The following is a 16389-nucleotide window of genomic DNA, read 5'->3' as shown; positions in this document are numbered from 1 at the left end:
GTGCCATGGCCTTTCCGCCAGTGCCCTCTTCCTCACTGGAAAAGGATGGCAGGTCACTCCTGGAGCACTTGGCCCTTGCTTGCTGCTGCCTGCCAGGGGCTATGCTTAGCTCCTTCGTGACCTCATCCTGCAACAGCCACTCTCAGCTGCAGCCTCCCTCCAGCCCTGGAGAGCGTGTGCCCAGGGGAGAGCCAGCAGCTGCCCAGCGGGATGGAGCATTGAAGGGGAGGCTTCCTTGAGTCCTTGTTTATGGAGGGGCACCCCCCGCCCCCAGTCCACTGGCACAGGGACAGCCCTGCTCCCCCTACCCCGTGCTACATGACTCTTACCTTGTTCCCCTTGTAGGGTGCAGGAGCTGAAGCTGGAGGAAAAGCAGTGCCACCTGGACCAGGAGATGCGGCGATACATGGACATGGCTCGTAAGGAGAGCACAGGGCCATGTCCCTGCTACCAGGGGAGCATGGAGGTCCTGCCATGGCAGGAGATGTGGCAGGGCCATTGAAGTTACATTGTGCCCCTGACAGCTCCGGCGACTGCAGCTGAGCCCCTCCAGCTGTCGCATTGCAGGGCTGGGGCTGAGCATGTGGAAAGCCACTGCTCTTGTGCGTCGAGGCGTCACAAGTTGACCAGCTCGATCCCTGTGCTGTAGTCCCCTCCCAACACGGGAAGATGGGCACTGACAAAAGCAGGCAAAAAACCCAGGTGTCCTGGCTCTGAGCTCTTCCGCCCCTGCCTCACCCCTTTCTCCAGGAGGGAAGAGCTGCATCTCTCCTCTGCCCACAACACCAGCTTCATGCTGGGGGCTGTGATGAGCAGCTAGCATACATGCTGTTCCTCTCCCCATTGCAGCCAAGTGGTTGAGAGTTAGGGAAGGGCTGAATATGTGCACAGACCCCACTTTTCCCCAGCATTGCTGCAGGCCAGGCAGGCATTTGGGCTTACTGGGGGTGTACAGGTCTCTCCAAGGAGGTCAGGCCTCCCCTGCTGCACTTGGGTACCCAAAACTGTTCCTGTCTGTCCAGCACCTTGGGACAGAGCTCAGAGCACACCGGCCCTGCCCTGCTATGGCAGCTGGTGACCTGCCCTCTCCCCTCCACTTGCAGAGGAGCTGAAGACACCCCAGGACCTGCAAGCTGAGAAGGAGATCCTGGAGCAGTTCCTGGAGGTGGTGCAGAGCCGTGACAAGCTGATCCGGGTGCAGGAGGAGAAGCGCCTCAGCGAGCTGGGCAGTGCGGACCTGGGCATGGAGCGCAGGCCTGAGGCCTGAGGGCACAGCCCATCACATGCCACTGCTGAGGCCTTCAGCGTGGAGGGAGGCAGCTTGACATGACCACGGCCCAGGGGCCCCATGAGCACTCTGGGAGGGGCAGGGATGGAGCAGCATGGCCCAGGCTGCACCCGTGGGCTGCTGAGCCCATTGCCAAACCCAGCATAGGGGGTGGTGACTTCCTGCCTAGCGCAGGGGTGCCCCATGCACCTCCTCTGGGAGCATTTAAGGACAGCCCCAGGGCCTGCAGCTGGCACACCTGTTGAGAGCGGGGCCCCTCATGTGGCTGGGCTTCTGCTTGTTTTTAATGTTTGAGCTGTGCTTCAGCGACCACTGGACACGGAGGTGGCAGTGCCACATCCCACATATGCACTAGGCAGGAGGCCCTATGCTAGGGCTTGTGCACTGGCCCCAAACAAGCCATAGCAGGAAGTCTGGGCTACACGTCCCTCAGCCTGCACCACCACTCAGGTTCATCAGCCTGGCTTAGCAATGCTCTTCGCTGCCCAGTGACCCCCCACCTCACCCCCTCAGGGGGTTAGTGCTTTTGCTGCACAGCTATGTTATTCAGGGGCAGGCTCCCCACATCCCACACAGCCCCATTCTCAGGGAGCCACTCAGAGCCTTTCAGTGCATGCAGCCTTGCCACAAAACTGAGGTTGTGTCCTCCAGGATGCAGGGTGCATGCAGGCAGGCAGCCTGTCCTGTGAGAGCTGAAAGCAGGAGGTAGCAGCCTCTGGCACCTGCAGGGCTGCGGTGGGGGCAGCCAGTGCAGCCTCTGCCCTCCTGCAAGCACCGGGCTCACTTACTGGTTCCTCTCCAGCTGTTTTCAGGGGCTGTGGAGCTCTGGTGGGAAGAAGTCTCAGGATAACTTGCAAGAGGATCCAGGCAGCACACATGAGAAGGGTTAAGGACCTGGGATGGGGCTAGGTAACTGCTCCATCCCTAGGCAGGCCTGCTCCTTCACCTCTGGAAGCCTCTGCCTTAAGCCTTGTGCTGCAGCCAGTGTCTGCTGTGTGCCCATCCTCCCCGGGCAGGTGGGAGCTGCTCACAGTCCCCTGCTGCTGAATCCAGCTTCACTGCTGCAGGGCTGAGGGCTAACCCACCAGAGGTGTGCAGCCCAAATGCTCCCCCTTCTGCAAGTGCTGCACCCAGGGCCGGGTGAGGCAAGGCAGCTGCGAGAATGGCTCACTTGACAGCACGACTCCCCACACTCCCATGCAGCCCAGTCACACCACGGCGGCTGTAGCTGTGTTGTAGCATTGCCACCAAAGGCAGGTAGACTATGCTGATGTGGGTTGCAGCTGTATCACCCAATGACACTAGCTGCAGCCAGTATGGTCAGAAGAGCCTGGAACCTGGGGCTGCTTGGAGGCTGCGGCCTGGGGGAACAGTTAGAGCAGAGTTGTAACAGTCAGGGAATCACGTGCCAAAAAGACACTCTGGTGCAGATGCTCTTTCCAGGTCACAAATCACTAGCTCAGGAGATTCTGACACCAAACTGCAGTTCTCTAAGAGCAGCTGTGAGAACAGGCTTGGCCACGTGGTGCTGCCCTGAGGTCTCACACTGCTGCCCCACCTGCCTCCCCGGCTCAGCAAACAGAAAAAAAAATCCATCTTGGTGTGAGGTCAGAGCTGGAGTCAGTCGCACAGGGAATCCCGGGCGGTAGCTGTATTATCAGTGCCAGAGCAGCCCCCAGGGACAGCCAGACAATCCTTGCTTCATTGCAAAGAACATCATCTGGCAGGGAAAAAAACAAGCGTGTCTTTCCTAGGATATTGCCTTTATGAGACGCCCATAGCTAGCGCATGCTGGCTGCCTGTTAGGAGAACAAACTTGGAGACGGGCGTGGAAGGTCAGGGAATAAAATGACCCTGGTCAAAAACGTTTATTGGCCTGCAAAAGGTCGTTATAAAACCCGCCACGCTCCTGTCCATTACCAAATGCTTTGTAATGTCACTTATTTAAAAATAAATTGAACTATAAAAGTCTGGGAATTGTGTGGTGCGGGGGGGCACCTGGGGCTGGCAGTGCAGTGCAGCATGCAGAGTGCCCAGGCTCCTGCAGGCTTTTGGTCCCTACCCATGCCCCCCACACCTGGCCTCTCACTTGGCGCTGAGCCGGTCCTGCAGCGACTGGAGAGCCAACCTCATCTGGTCCTCAGTGCCCTGGAGCACCTTGACTTCGATGGCATGGAAGATGTGCAGCACACCCGAGACCAGCAGCACCAGTACAGCCAGCGAGCCCAGGATGGAGAAGGAGAACTTGGGGAAGGGCTGGGGTGAAGCCCAGCCCACCAGGGAGCTCAGGCCCATCATGGCCTGCAGCAGCAGCAGGAGCAGGGCCAGGATAGCCATGCGGCCACTGGAGTAGCGCTGGCGATGAGCGGCATGCAGCCCCACCCGCACCTCGGTCCGGGCTTCGTTCATGATGTCCACCAGTGCTGGGTCTGTGAGAGGAGATGGGGTTAGCCGCAGGGAGGAAAAGACAGCCTGAGCACAGCCCCTGCTGTCCCAGACAGCTGCCTCGGCCCCACCTCGGCCACAAGTTGGGTTCTTGCCTCAACCAGGCCTTGATGTTCCAGCTCTGATGCTTAGGAGCCTTCTCATTCCCAGCCTAAATTCCTCCTGGCTACCTGATACCCGTCTGACCTTGTGCCAACCTTGTCCTGCAGCTCTTTTCCCTCCCTGGGATTTACCCTCCCCTGAACTGGTTGCAGAGCACTACCACACCCTCTGCTTAGCCTTCCCTTCGCCGGGCTGGGCAAGGCATACTGCTCCACAGAGCTCTTCTTTGGACAAAGTTGCCAGCTTGCACTCTCCATTGGTTCAGAGGAGCCCCTGAGAGGAGACTGGCCGGGGGGGGACATGACACACTCTTCCTTTTGAGACCTGGCAAGTGGCTGAGGCAGGGATTCCCTGGTTGGGGGGACGGGGAAGGGGAGGCAATCACGCTGCAGAAGTGAAGTGTTTTCCTAGGGTACCCTGTTGCCCGCTGCCTGTGGCTGAAGGTAGGGCTGTCTCTGCACTCACCCACTGTGTTACTGTTCGGGGCACTGGCTTCCCCGTGCCTCCTCACGTAGAGTGTAGCGATGACGGCTTCGTGGTCCGAGTAGGGGATGCTCTTGCCAGGAGCCTTTCCTGTGGTGGTCACCAGCCTGTCACACTTCACCGCAAAGTTGGACTGACCCTAGGAGAAGGGGTGACACAGGGCAACAGGAATCAGTATAACAAGGTCTGCCAGGCTGGTCCCCTGTCAACTGCACCCCTGACGGAGAAGCAATGGGACCCGCAGTGCCACACACAACTCCCACGGAGGAGCTTTTGCTGATGAACTGGTGCTGCTCCCTCACCTCGTAGAGAGGCTGAGGCAGGTGGTCTCATCCCCTGCTTCAGCAAGGACCTGTGACACTGCCTAGGGCAGGAGCCTTGATCATAAATGACAGGTCCTGGTCCCTGTGCTCAACCCCTCTGCTCAGGGGCTCAGATCTCAGAGCGGAGAAGACACATGGTTGTACAAACAGCATCAAAAGCAACAGGCCTTCAACCCAGCTGGGTGTGGGGTGCAGGACACAAGGTTGTGGGTGCTAGTATCAAGGCTGGCGATTGGTTCCCAGCACTGCCACTGACCCCCTGGTCTCCTTGGGTGAGACACTTCCCCTGCCCATGCCTCAGTGTCCACCCGTCTGTAGTGTCTGACCTCCCTCAATGCTACAGAAGTACCAGGGCTGTCAACAGCACAAACAACAGTAGTGTCCTGCCTTGATGGACCCTGGTGAGTCAGAGGCTGCTGACAGCCAGCTGGGTACAGGCCTGCTCCTGAAACACTGCTGCTCCTGGGGAGGATGAAATCCTTTGGGCACTTGCCACCCAGGGAGGATGGTGCTCTGGGGAGCAGCGGGAATGAGCCCCAGCTAGCTGGCGGGTGGGTGAACAGGGCTCCACAGGCCTTTGCCTCTGCCTTGCCACTTATGGAGTGGCTGCCTGATCCAGGACAGCCCACAGGCTTCTGGGTCTAGCAGGCGACCAAGTCCCCAGGCCCTCGCACCTTGTAAAGGATGTAGTCTATGCGAATCCCCAGCGGGAAGGGCTGCAGCTCCTTCTTGTCTGTGAAGCAGTTGTCTGGCACCAGGGTACAGCCGTCCTCGCAGCCCTATGGGAGAAGCAAAGTCAGAGCCACTTAGGCCCAGCCCAGTCCCCACACCATAGGCAGGGGCAGGAGAGCAGCCGGAGCACTGGGAGGCTGTTGGCTGATAGCAACTGGGAGCTGTTGCAAGCAGGATGCTGGAGCACTGGGAGGCTGGAGGAGCAAGATGCAGGCTGGGAGGGGAGCCAGGTGTTGTGGGCCAGCAGAGAGGGCTGATGTGTTGTGAGGTGGGGGTGGGGGGGAGTAGTACACAGCAGCTAGAAGGGACAAACTGGGGAGAAGTCTAGATGCGCTGATTCATGGTGGCATTTACTGTCCCCCCACACCCCGTAGCAGCCCCATCTGTCCCAGCACCCCCAGCCCAGGCCCTCAGGGAAAGCACTTGCCTCAAACCGCTCGGCATCAGTGAAGGAGTCCCGCAGCCCCGTCCAGGTTTGCAGCAGCCGGATCCCCACATCCTCAGGGTGCATGTTCAAATCCCCACCCAGCAGCACCACATCAGCTGCCTTCGAGGTGTGCCTGAGGGATGGGCAGAATCACGCAACTGGGGAGAGTGATGCAGTCCCCTGCCAGCACTGAGGGGCGGGACGCAACCTCCCCGCTACAAGGAGCCCCTGGCACTGCAGTGCTACTCACTGTACGAACTGCCCCAGCTCCCAGGCCTGCACCACTCGATGGGGGAGGTACGCATCCTTCTCCCGGCAGTATTCTGCATGGAGCTGGGGAAAGGGAGGACATGCATTGTGATTCCAGGCTGGGACACAGAGATTGGGCACCAGAGCAATGTGCATGCCAGGCCCCAGCACCACCCAGCTTGGGTGTCCTGAGGCAGGGGCAGGGTCTCCCTTGGGAGACAGCTCAGTCTGTAGAACCATTTCACCAGTGGAAAAGGTTCCCTGACATCCACTGGCTCAATTTCATCGGGTTTCACCCCCTCCACCATCAATGCCTCTCCCCCTTCAATGCCTGCAGTCTTCTACCTACCCTTAGTCGCCACTTCAAGGAGCCCAGCACCTTTATCCCATGGAGCTATGCTAAGGATCCAGCCCTTCCACTGCTCCTCTCGCATCAAACCCTCTAGCTCCTTGTTCGCTCCCCTTGGCATTCTCCATACACCCTCCAAACTGGCAAGAGCTTTGTGGGGAATTCACTGCTGCCCTTGGGATTTGAACTCTCCACCTTTGTAGACATCTTACTTCCTCTCACTAAGCTATGGGATATGTTCTGTGCTTCTCTCAAGGACATGGCTAAAGCCGGGCACAGGCAGGCAAAGAAACAAGATACAAGCATAGCACATGCCAATGCCATCACAGTTAGAAATCACACAGTGCCTGCTAAACACTACTTGTCTCAATATAAACCTATCACCCCAGAGAGCACAGGAAAGCATGGCAGGGGATCCCACATGCCCCTTCCTGGCATGGAGCTTGGACACGGGAAGCCTAATGAGCATCCCTCATGATGGGATCAGTGAGATGCCACCAAGCAACAACACCCAGCTGCTGCCAGTCCAGGCTAGTCCCCTCACAGAGAAAGGCCCTTTTTCCATCCAACAGCCCATGCAACATCCCTTGCCTGGCCCAGTGTTTTTCCAAGCACTCCCAGTCTGTCAGAGCCTGCCCTGCCCAGCACCCAGACTCACATGGGTCACATAGATGTTGAAGACGATCTCCTGGATCTTGAGGACAAGGAGCCCCACAGATTTGCCGCAAAACCAGTCCCCATGCTGGAGCTGCCAGAGCAGGTGATGGGAGACAAAAGGCTGGTTAGGCACAGTGATGGGTTGCAAAGAACTACTCTGGCAGCAGCCCCAGCTGTGGCTGGGCACACACTCACCATGTAGGGATAGCCATTGAGGGAGTACTGGTACAGGAAGGTGTCCAGGATCGGGTACCTGGAGAACACGCAGAGCCCACTGCCAATCACTCCACTGCAAAACAGACCCTGCCATCACTGAACACAGCCAGGAGCAGCCCCTCCTCATCCACCAGTTCCTACCTGCCCTTCATTCCTGGGGCGTCAGCTGGGGCTTCTGAATAAGAGAGAGCAAGGGACCCAGTGGTCACAACAGCAGGCTGGGAGCCAGAAGCTAAGGGTTATACAGGGGCCTAGGAGCTAGAAGGCCTGAGTTCTGTTTCTGACGCGCTCTGTGAATTTCGACAAGTCACTCAGCTCTTACAACTTCCAAAGGGGGATAAAGACTCAACCCAGGGGGGTTCTGAGAGGCAAATGACTAGCCATGGGGCTGGAAGATGCCAGGTGTCTCCTCACCATGGCCACCCTGATGTGCCAGATGCACGAGTCACTCAAGATAGCAGCACGATCTCAGCTCCACCTGGCTGCCTGCCCCCCCGGGAACAGGAAGATGACATGGACACAGGGCTGATGACAGTTTCTCAGCGCGGCATGGGCATGGGCAGTATGTATTCCAGGGCAGAGGCATCACCCCCAAGAAGCAGGTGACTGGGGGAGTTCAGAGCAGCTGTTGAGGAGACTTGAGCTAAGTTTTTATCACCTCTTTCATCCACATGCAGCAAGCCTAGACCCTCTATACACAATAGGGTGAGGGCCAGGATGGAGATGGAAAGGATGACCTAGCAACCTGTCTGGCTCCCTCTGATCTCTTTGGTGCTGCTTCCAATGACTGCTGGCTCACTGAACAAGCTGCTGCTTCCCCTTGGTCTGCCAGCAGTGGCCAAGGCACAGGTGCCCCATGGGTACAGGCCTCTTTCCCCCAGGAAAGCCAAGAACCTGAGATCACAGCCAGGAGTGCTTGCAAGGCCAGGGGCAGGGGACAGTGTTCTTCACACCTGAGGTCTGAGAGGATCCCTAGGGACAGAGATGATGAAAGCTTTGCCACAGTTTACCACTGCACTGCCTTCACCTTAGCAGGGGCAAAGTGCTCTCAGTGTAAGCCTAAGGTGCAGACTACACAGGCCATAATTACCACAGTTCATAATTAGCATCCAGCGGCCTCCACCCCAGGGCATTGTGAAAGCCATTGGTGGAACCTGGGATGAGACCTACTGAAGGGGGGTGGGACTGGCAGAGGCTATTGAACACAACATGCAGGGAAGATGCCATTTGCTAGTGATGGGGGGTGGATCCCTCTGCACAGGCTCTGTTTCAATCTTCTTCGAATACATCTGCTACGTGCCACCGTCACGGATGGAGCCAGAGGGACACGCTGCGTTCACATTCTGATGTCCTGTTCTTACAAGAGCAAAGGCCGTGTACCTGCCACAGCCCTTGGGCAAACACGGGGTGCTGGGGCCGGCTGGAAGGGTGCAGTGGTGTTTGTAAGGTAGCAAGCTCTTTAAATATCAGAAGAGGAGGCATCTCCTCCTGAGCAGGGACACTGCTGTCCAAGGTCTGCCTGGCACCAGACAGCCCCAGTACATTTCAAAGTCCACAGACACTAAATACCCAGGGAGACCTGATAAAACCCAGACTTAGAGACAGTGCTCACTGTTGCCAGGGACCTCCTCCTAGGCTGATAAGCAGCAGCAGGCTAACGAGCTCCTCTTACCTGCGGAAGTAGTGGGAGGAAGGGTAGCAGGCAGACAGCCTCTGTTTCAGCATGCAGTAGTCCGTCTCGCTCCACACCTGAAGGAGCAAAGAGAGGCTGAGAATGAAGCAAACTCACATCATGGGCCAGCAGCTAAGGGAACAGATCCTCAGTGCTTTGGCTTGAAGCCTCTTCCCTCCCTCCATTGTGCCCAGCTCAAGTCCCACCTGCTCTTGGTCCCTGCCACTTCCCCTGGCCCACCGTCCCTTGGGCCTCACCTCCTGGAGGAGCACCAGGTCGTAGCACTCTTGGCTCAGGGTGTCCGCAATCATCTGGACGCGCTCCTGTCGCAGCTTGCTCAGGTAGCGGATTGCCCTGGGAGGAGGAGACCCATCAGACAGAGGCAGTGACTCCAAGCAGGCAACGGTGCCCAGAGTGACTCAGGCCTGAGTGTTTTGGGCAGCAGTAGAGGAGAAGTGCCTCCTTCTGGGAGCCCCATGACTGGCACAAACTGCCTTGCAAGCACACACAGCACACTGGGGTCCCAGTCAAGAGATGGCTTCTCCTCCCTTTGGGATTGGGCAGGGGGGCAAGACATGCAATTTCCTTCAGCCCTTTGCATGCTCACCTCAGAGCCAGGGCCAGAGATGGGCTTGTGCTCCCCCAGCTTGTATCAGGGCAAGATGAGGTAGGTGGCTGATGTCCTAGTGAGGAACTGAACTGAAGCCACGACTAGGAACAACCCAGCAGAGGGAAGGGTGTGGGGATGGGAGAGGTCTGATGTGGGCTCCATAGGGTTTCCTGGGCCTGGTTCATGCCTGAAGCCTTGTAACCCATGGAGCCCTGCAGCAGAAAGCCCTCTGCAACATTGGTGGAGACAGGCCTGGAGCCCAGTACAGAGCCAAGGAGGAACATGAGTCTCCCAGCGTGCTGGGGGGAAAGGGTCTGTCAACCTGGGCCTGCACCAGGAAAGCAGCTCATTCCAGTCAGGAGGGGAGGTGCTGGGGCCAGGAGGAGAGCTTTACAGGGCAAATAAACCTTGATGGCAGGGCAAACTCGCCCTTCACAGGCCAGGGGCTGAGCTGTCCCTGGGCTGCAGCTTAACAAGGAGCCTTGCGTTATGAGGTCCTGCTGTACTGCCCCTAACAAACAGGGTGTCTGGTTTGCAGTGTGTTATGCACACTCCCCCATGCACTGTCAGCCAAGGGAGCCTGCATCTGGGCACTGGGTTCCCAGCCCCTTGGCTGGGCAGACTCTGGCAGAGTTCAGAGACAGGCAGCAGAAGGGCTACAAAGCCAGGAGGCCAGGCCAGCAGTGCTTGGTGTTAATCCAGCACCCTCCACACTGCAAGGGGCAAGGGGGTTTCTTACCCTACGTCAGATGAACCAGGGCATAAGCAGATGAAGTGACTCATGCAGCTCCTGGAACAGGATCCAGGAGTCTTGGCTCTCGATCCAGTAGACAATATGATCCGGGCTGTGCAGTGAGGGAACAGTGTCCCACACTCATGACTCCAGCACTAAGGTAGGTGCAAGCCATCCTAGAGGAACAGGGAGGTAGATCCACCCACACTTGACTGCTCTGGACCCTGCTTATCCCACGGGGCAGCTCTGGACTCACCAGCAATTGAGGTCGAAGACTCGCAGCTGCAGCAGAGGCTCCTTCTCCATCGTGGCTGGCGTGCGGGCAAACTAGTATCTCTGCAGTTCAAGAAGCCACAAGTCGCTCCTGCTCTGCTGGGGAAGGCAGAGAAAATGGGCTGGAGCAGGCTTGAAGCAGGGCCCCACCCCTGCCGTGTGCATTCACAGGTCGCCCGCCGACAGCTCATCTGCACAAGGAGACTTCAGCCTCTGGGAGGGGAAAGAGGATCCTGGATGCTGTGTAACTGAGCCTAGGCGCTGGCTGGAGGTTCATGAAGAGGTGGGGCCAGCCCAGGGAGCGTGTGCCGGTGCTGGAACAAGGGCAAGGCACGCATCCCTCAGCATATGGATGGCACGCAGAGGACGAGGTGCAGAGCCAGGATTTAGATCTGATAAGGATGAGGCATTAAAGGGGCAGGCACAGGTCAGAGCGGGCAGGCTACACCCCTGGAAACACCTCGGAGCCGTTGCCTTCCAGCGATCCTACATGCAACACGAACTTCCCTCAGCTCAGTGGCTCCTGGGAGTGGAGCAGGTCAGTGACCCTGCCTGGCTCCAGGTGAACCCGGCAGGCCTGGCTTTACCCGATGAGCAAACAGCTGCGATAACGAAAGCCTTGCTCAGAGGTGGTTTGTGACACAGGGAAGGACTTTTCTGGCACTCTGATGCCCAACCCACCTGGTGTTTGTGAATCCCACGTGGCCTTTTTAGAAATCTCAATGCCCTTGGAAACCCACCTGCTAGCAGGGCCTTCTGCTTGGTGGCCTGGAAAGTGGAATCCCAGCCCCACTTCCCCTCCACCCTAGTGCAAGGAGCAATGTGCCTTGCTCGATGCACTCCGAGAGGGTCAGGCAATGGGGCATGTTTATGGCACTGGAAAGCTGCCGACAGATGAACAAGAGGCAACAAGGAAGGTCCTGGATAAGGGATGTGGTATTACAGGCAGGAGGGAGGGGTTATTTGTCCCTGCAGTGACTACTGTGCCGGACTGGCACCCCTGGCAGCACACTTCCTCCTGACGGAGACCCCCGGTGCCACCGCTGCCCTGCAGGGCTTCCCTTGAAGCTCAGTGAGCAGCAGCTTGCCTTAGTGGTGCTTACACCTGTGCTGCACTGGCTTTCAGGTGCCCGTCGGAGTCAGTGCCACTCTACATAGCTGGGTGCTGCCTGGAGCTTTGCAGTTCCTCTAAGACCTGCTGCAGTTGCAAGTGTTCCTGCAGGAGGATGGGACACGGCGGCTGGCTCTGGGGAATCTGATCCTGGAACTGGAGCTCCGGTTTATTAGCCCCTGGAGCTTGCTACAAGGCTCATCTTTGCAGCCAAGCCCTACAGCTTGGCCTGAGGAGCTGCCCTCTCTCACCTTCTTTACTTCTGCTCCAGTGGGAAGGGAAGATTAAAATGTATGCCCATTAAAAAAGAAGCAAGACCTGTGCCCGTGCCATGGAAACTGGCACATTACGGACGACTGAGCTGACGTTAGCTGAGTGCAAACCCTTGGGTTAACGCACAACTTCACCGCGCAGGAAACCAGTTAGGATTAGTCAGTGTGCACTTGCTCAACACTGAGCACACAGTAATAACTCAGGGAACATTATTTATCCCCTTACATAATATTATTTATAGTATTACTAAGCTATTAATATCAAGAGCCCATCAAAGATCTATGCAACAGGGCAAAGAGATCTGCAGCACAACCCCAGGCTCCTGCTCCGATCTTTCTGACTTACAGGAATGTCTGGCACCAGGGGACCATGCACTTGTGTACTGAATAACACCAGGGTTTTAAGTCACTAAGTCAGCAAACACCCATGCTCCTCTGCACTGTGTAACCGTGCAGTGCTTACATCATCATCAATCCTGTTGCTGAGCCACTGCCTGGCTAATCTTTTAATAGCTCAGGGCTTCCTAATTTTGGATTTTATTTTTCAATAAAAGTTGAACCCAAAAGGTGCTACTCCTGTTTTACGAGGAGCCATTAGTTTGATAATCATCTAAGGCGCTGCTACGAGCAGGGATGATTTCCTGTCTGCAAACTTTTCTGTGAGAACACGGCTTTGTGCATGGTTAAGCAAGCAGCATTTTGCGTTCCTGTCCCAAGGCAGCTGCATTTTAGTTGCCATTTGGGTAACGCTTTGTCTCTGTGTATTTGTCAAAGAGGGGGGTAGATCACTTTGCGACTCTTCCACCCTCCCTCACCACCCTTTCTAAACACCATCCTTATAGTTATTTCCTTGGGTGGTTACTTCCTTTTAAAATATTCAACTGGAGGCCCGGTGCTGAGGAACACGTGACTGCTTGTGGGCTGACCCTGTGATCCCATTTCACCATGCAAATTTTACAAGGCACTTGTCATTTAGACCCCCGCCCCATCCCATAGCTAAGACTGGTCTTTTAAGCGTTTATCTCCAATCAGCTGACACGATGCTCAACTCAGTGTGTACCTGTTACTGATGATCGTGAAGTCGCAGGTAGCACTGTTAATTAGCGCTGCATAATTGTCTAGTGAAGAAAAGTCCCTAGCTGGAGAGAACATTTCCTATCCAAAGTGACAGACACCAGCCAAGCTCCAGGAGATCAGCCAGTGGATATCAGCAATTTTAACGGCAGCCGGTAGAGGGCAGAGATTCCTCCCCCAATTCAATGCAATGCTCCACCAAGTTTAGAACTGAATTCTTCCTACTATGATTTTGGTCTGATTTTCAGGCCCCAAGTCATTCATGAACCTGGCCCTATCTTCTTGGAACATGTCTGTGAAGCAGACGTAGTCACATGCTAATTCGGGCAACTCATCTGCGGCCGGAGCTGCTCTGCAGGCCCCTACGTCAAGGAAGTGACAACATCCTATCCGGTCACAAGCGTACCCAGAGAGAGGACAATGTTGCATGGGGTTCTGGAAAAATGATCATCTGGGCTAAAACTGTTCTAGTCAATACCGTGCCATCAGCAAGCCCTGCAAACAGTGGGATGCATGTGCTGTGCTATGGACTACACCACCCTGGCTTCCCTGCAATCAGCAGCCTCTCTACCTCCATACCCACCGTAGGGGCATTTTGCCCACAGCCCAAAACTCACTAGTTACACCTCTGGACAGCTGAGTCGCGGATGATCCCACTTTGAGCTGAGGGATGGACTGGATGTGACCTCCTAAGGTCCCTTCTGGCCTGATGTTTCTTTGACTCTGCATACATGGGACTGAGACACAGAGAAATTAAGTGCCTTATTCAAAATCACTTAGGGAGTCTGGGGCAGAGTAGGGAGCTCAACCCCAAATCCCAACCTGTTGCCTTTTATCATCCCTCCCTGACACGACTCAGACTGAATTAAAATCTGGGCTTGTCTTAAGGCCGAAAGCGTGTCTTTGTTCCCATCCGCTCAACTCTATTTAGAAAACATATTAAAAACACAAGTGTTAATACAGAACAAAGGGTTGCCATGGTTACTTCACATTTAAAACAAGTGGGATGAAGCACAGACGTCCATGGGAAACGTAATGCAGCTGAAAACTATTCTAAAAGTACTGCATGCAAGTTGACTTTGTGAGCAAAGGCAGCCGAGAACCGCAGTGTGGAAAACAGGGTGCTAGAATTAGACCACTTGGTCCCATGGAGTCAATCTAATGGCCAGTTTACTGGTTCTCTTGCCTCTAAAAATGGCTTTACCTGCTTAAACTGGCTGCACAGAGATTGACTCGAGACCCTTCTCCCATGTTGTGGGCTCAGTTGCTGCAATTGTCCTGGTCTACTGTCTGCATAACTGCTAAAAGTTACCACGTGCAGGGTTGTAGGAGTATCATAGTAAGGCAGGACGCTGGAAATGTGAAGTTTGTAGAGGGTGCTTGTCACCCACTGACCTTCTCTGTCACTTGTGCCCCCACTGCACCCCCCAGCGAGCCTGGCACCATCAGCTGTGCCTGAATGGATGATGATGGCGAGGGTGACCTGCTTTTAACCTGCCAACACCCACCTCACCCTACCACACATAAGCAGCTGCACTGGTTGGTACGTCATAAAGCACATATGCATAAAACACAAAATGCTACTTGGTGTTGAACTGCTCTATCCTCAGTGCACCAGCCTTGTGCATGGGACACTTGGCACAGGTTTTATTAAGAGCTCAGTGAGCATCACTGTATTAAATCTGTTCTGAGCAGTCGCATGCTAACGCTTCCTGAGGTTTCCAACAGGCCCAGCTCACTGAGTGTCGGTCCCAGCCTGGCACCGCACGGGAGTCCTAAATGCACCTCAGCGTGGTGCTGGGACGGACAAGCAGGACTTGGCACAGCAGGGTGTGGGGTCCCTGGCTGCTGTCCTGGCTTGCCTAGGACTTCATATTGCTCCTATTATCCCTGTTGCAAATCACTCCCATTGTCCTTAGCGAGTGCTCGGATGAGAGCCAGACACACAATACAGATGTGGCAGAAGCTGACACCTTAGCCCAGGGGTAGGCAACGCCTGGCACAGGTGCCAGGGCGTGGCACATGAAGACATTTTGCTTGGCACGTACACCTGAGACTGGATGGTGGGCCTGGGCTGCACTGCCACCGCCCCTGGCACGCCAACATCGTACAAGTCGAGGTTGCAGGTGTTTTTGGCACTCTGCCCGAAAACGTTGTGGACCCCTGTCCTAGCCAGATTCAAAAAAGCATTAGACATGTTCTTGGAGGAAAGGGGCATCAGTCCTTACTGAGCACAGGGGCAAGGGGCACAGTCCCTGAATCAGGACTTTCTAGACCTTACGGAGGCTGCAAGTGAGAGAGGAACGGGGGGAAAACCCTGGTCAGCCCCAGCTTGCCCTCCGCTCTCTGCTGCGCGACGTGGGCCTATCTGCTGCACAAACAACTACAAGCCCCTGCTTAAAAAGGGAGGCCACTGAGAATGCAACACCTGATCGCTTGGGACCAATGCAAAAAGAAACCAGGAAGGGGAGCGAGGTTCACAGGTTCAAAACGAGGGATGCAGACAGGGACAAGGAGCAGGGCGCCCCCGAGCGAGTCGAGGGGCGCGCAACAGGCCTGTTGGATCGGGAACATGTCTCGTGGGACACGGGAGACCGGGCACTGTGCGCCCAGGAGCAGACCCAGTGGCAGCTCCCATGTGCCGGGAGGGAAGTGACAGCAAACGCCAGGCTCTTTTGTGCCCAGCGTGGCGTGAAAAGGGGAACTCGTGGCCATGTCCCAAGCTCGGAGGAAAGGGGCGAAGGGCACGGCCTCCGAACCAGCTTCCTGGACCCTGAAGGCTGGATGTGGCGAGTGAGGGGAACCGGGGGACACCCGGGTCAGGCCCAACGCACCACGGGGAGCGATCAGCTGCTGCACTGCTGCTTCCTTGGGACAAAGAAAGCCCGAAGAGGGAGGGCAGTGAAAGTGAAAGGTTTAGAACCAGGAGGTGGGACGGGACAGCAGCCCCTGGTCCGGCCCGGCCTATCGCCAGCTCAGCCCTGGCGGCAGAGGGGCCAGTGGGTCACTCGGCACAAATCAGGATGCCAAGGGGCCGGAGCGGAGGCCGAGGGTTCAAAGCAAGCGGGCCGGAGCCGGCGGGGAACCACCTCCCGCTGCCGCCGCTGGGCCACATGCAGCCCGCGCCGTCCCCCCCCGGCTTTTCCCGCGCCCGCCACAGCACCGAACTCACTGCGCAGCAACAGGTCCCGCCCCGCCGCCAGCGGGTGCCCGCGCTCCGCCCCCCGGCCGCGCAGGGCATGCTGGGGGCTGTAGTCCACCTGCGGGACTACAACTTCCAGGGGCGGAGGGGAATGCGGGCTACGGGTGCCGGGAGGGAGAGTCCCCCCTCCTTTTTTTTTCTTTTTCTTTTTTTTTTTTTTTTTTTTTTTTT

The 16389-nt window shown here is 56.5% G+C and overlaps 2 protein-coding genes across 9 annotated transcripts in view; one reads left to right on the top strand and one right to left on the bottom strand.

The window, feature by feature from the left end:
* The window catches only part of MICAL1 (microtubule associated monooxygenase, calponin and LIM domain containing 1), a 36130-nt gene extending 32873 nt beyond the window's left edge, over positions 1 to 3257 (top strand). For all 5 annotated transcript variants that reach the window (XM_019514125.1, XM_019514126.1, XM_019514127.1 and 2 more), the window contains 2 exons: positions 346 to 419; positions 1104 to 3257. In XM_019514125.1, coding sequence (XP_019369670.1) covers positions 346 to 419; positions 1104 to 1267 — 238 coding nt within the window. In that variant the 3' untranslated portion in view covers positions 1268 to 3257. The remainder of the gene's footprint in view (positions 1 to 345; positions 420 to 1103) is intronic.
* Positions 3258 to 3264: 7 nt separating this feature from the next.
* Positions 3265 to 16243, bottom strand: SMPD2 (sphingomyelin phosphodiesterase 2). Of its 4 annotated transcripts, none has more exons than XM_019514131.1 (12): positions 16189 to 16213; positions 13634 to 13753; positions 10543 to 10658; positions 9201 to 9297; positions 8944 to 9020; positions 7251 to 7344; positions 7057 to 7146; positions 6051 to 6133; positions 5801 to 5933; positions 5316 to 5420; positions 4301 to 4457; positions 3265 to 3717 (listed from the first exon to the last, which is right to left on the bottom strand). In XM_019514131.1, the coding sequence occupies exons 3-12, from the start codon at positions 10590 to 10592 to the stop codon at positions 3374 to 3376; spliced, it is 1230 nt and encodes a 409-aa protein (XP_019369676.1). In that variant the 5' UTR covers positions 10593 to 10658; positions 13634 to 13753; positions 16189 to 16213; the 3' UTR covers positions 3265 to 3373. The 4 variants fall into 4 exon arrangements, with proteins under 4 accessions (XP_019369676.1, XP_019369675.1, XP_019369674.1 ...); XM_019514130.1 differs by having other exon boundaries at positions 10543 to 10655; XM_019514129.1 differs by lacking the exon at positions 13634 to 13753 and having other exon boundaries at positions 10543 to 10655; positions 16189 to 16243.
* Between the last annotated feature and the right edge of the window lie 146 nt (positions 16244 to 16389).

This window comes from Gavialis gangeticus, unplaced genomic scaffold (genome assembly GCF_001723915.1).
Source record: "Gavialis gangeticus isolate Ggan-Ray unplaced genomic scaffold, GavGan_comp1, whole genome shotgun sequence".
In the NCBI taxonomy this organism is placed as follows: domain Eukaryota; kingdom Metazoa; phylum Chordata; order Crocodylia; family Gavialidae; genus Gavialis; species Gavialis gangeticus.
Note: the sequence above shows the minus strand (reverse complement) of the source record. Positions and strands in the feature narration are given on the sequence as shown.

Bases quoted from the DNA above. Each gene is read 5' to 3' on its own strand.
- SMPD2 (XM_019514129.1), bottom strand. From the start codon at position 10,592: ATGGAGAAGGAGCCTCTGCTGCAGCTGCGAGTCTTCGACCTCAATTGC. The intron at 9,298-10,542 runs GTGAGTCCAGAG...TCCTCCTCCCAG, and splicing joins GTCTTCGACCTCAATTGCTG to GGCAATCCGCTACCTGAGCA. The intron at 9,021-9,200 runs GTGAGGCCCAAG...TTGCTCCTTCAG, and splicing joins ACCTGGTGCTCCTCCAGGAG to GTGTGGAGCGAGACGGACTA.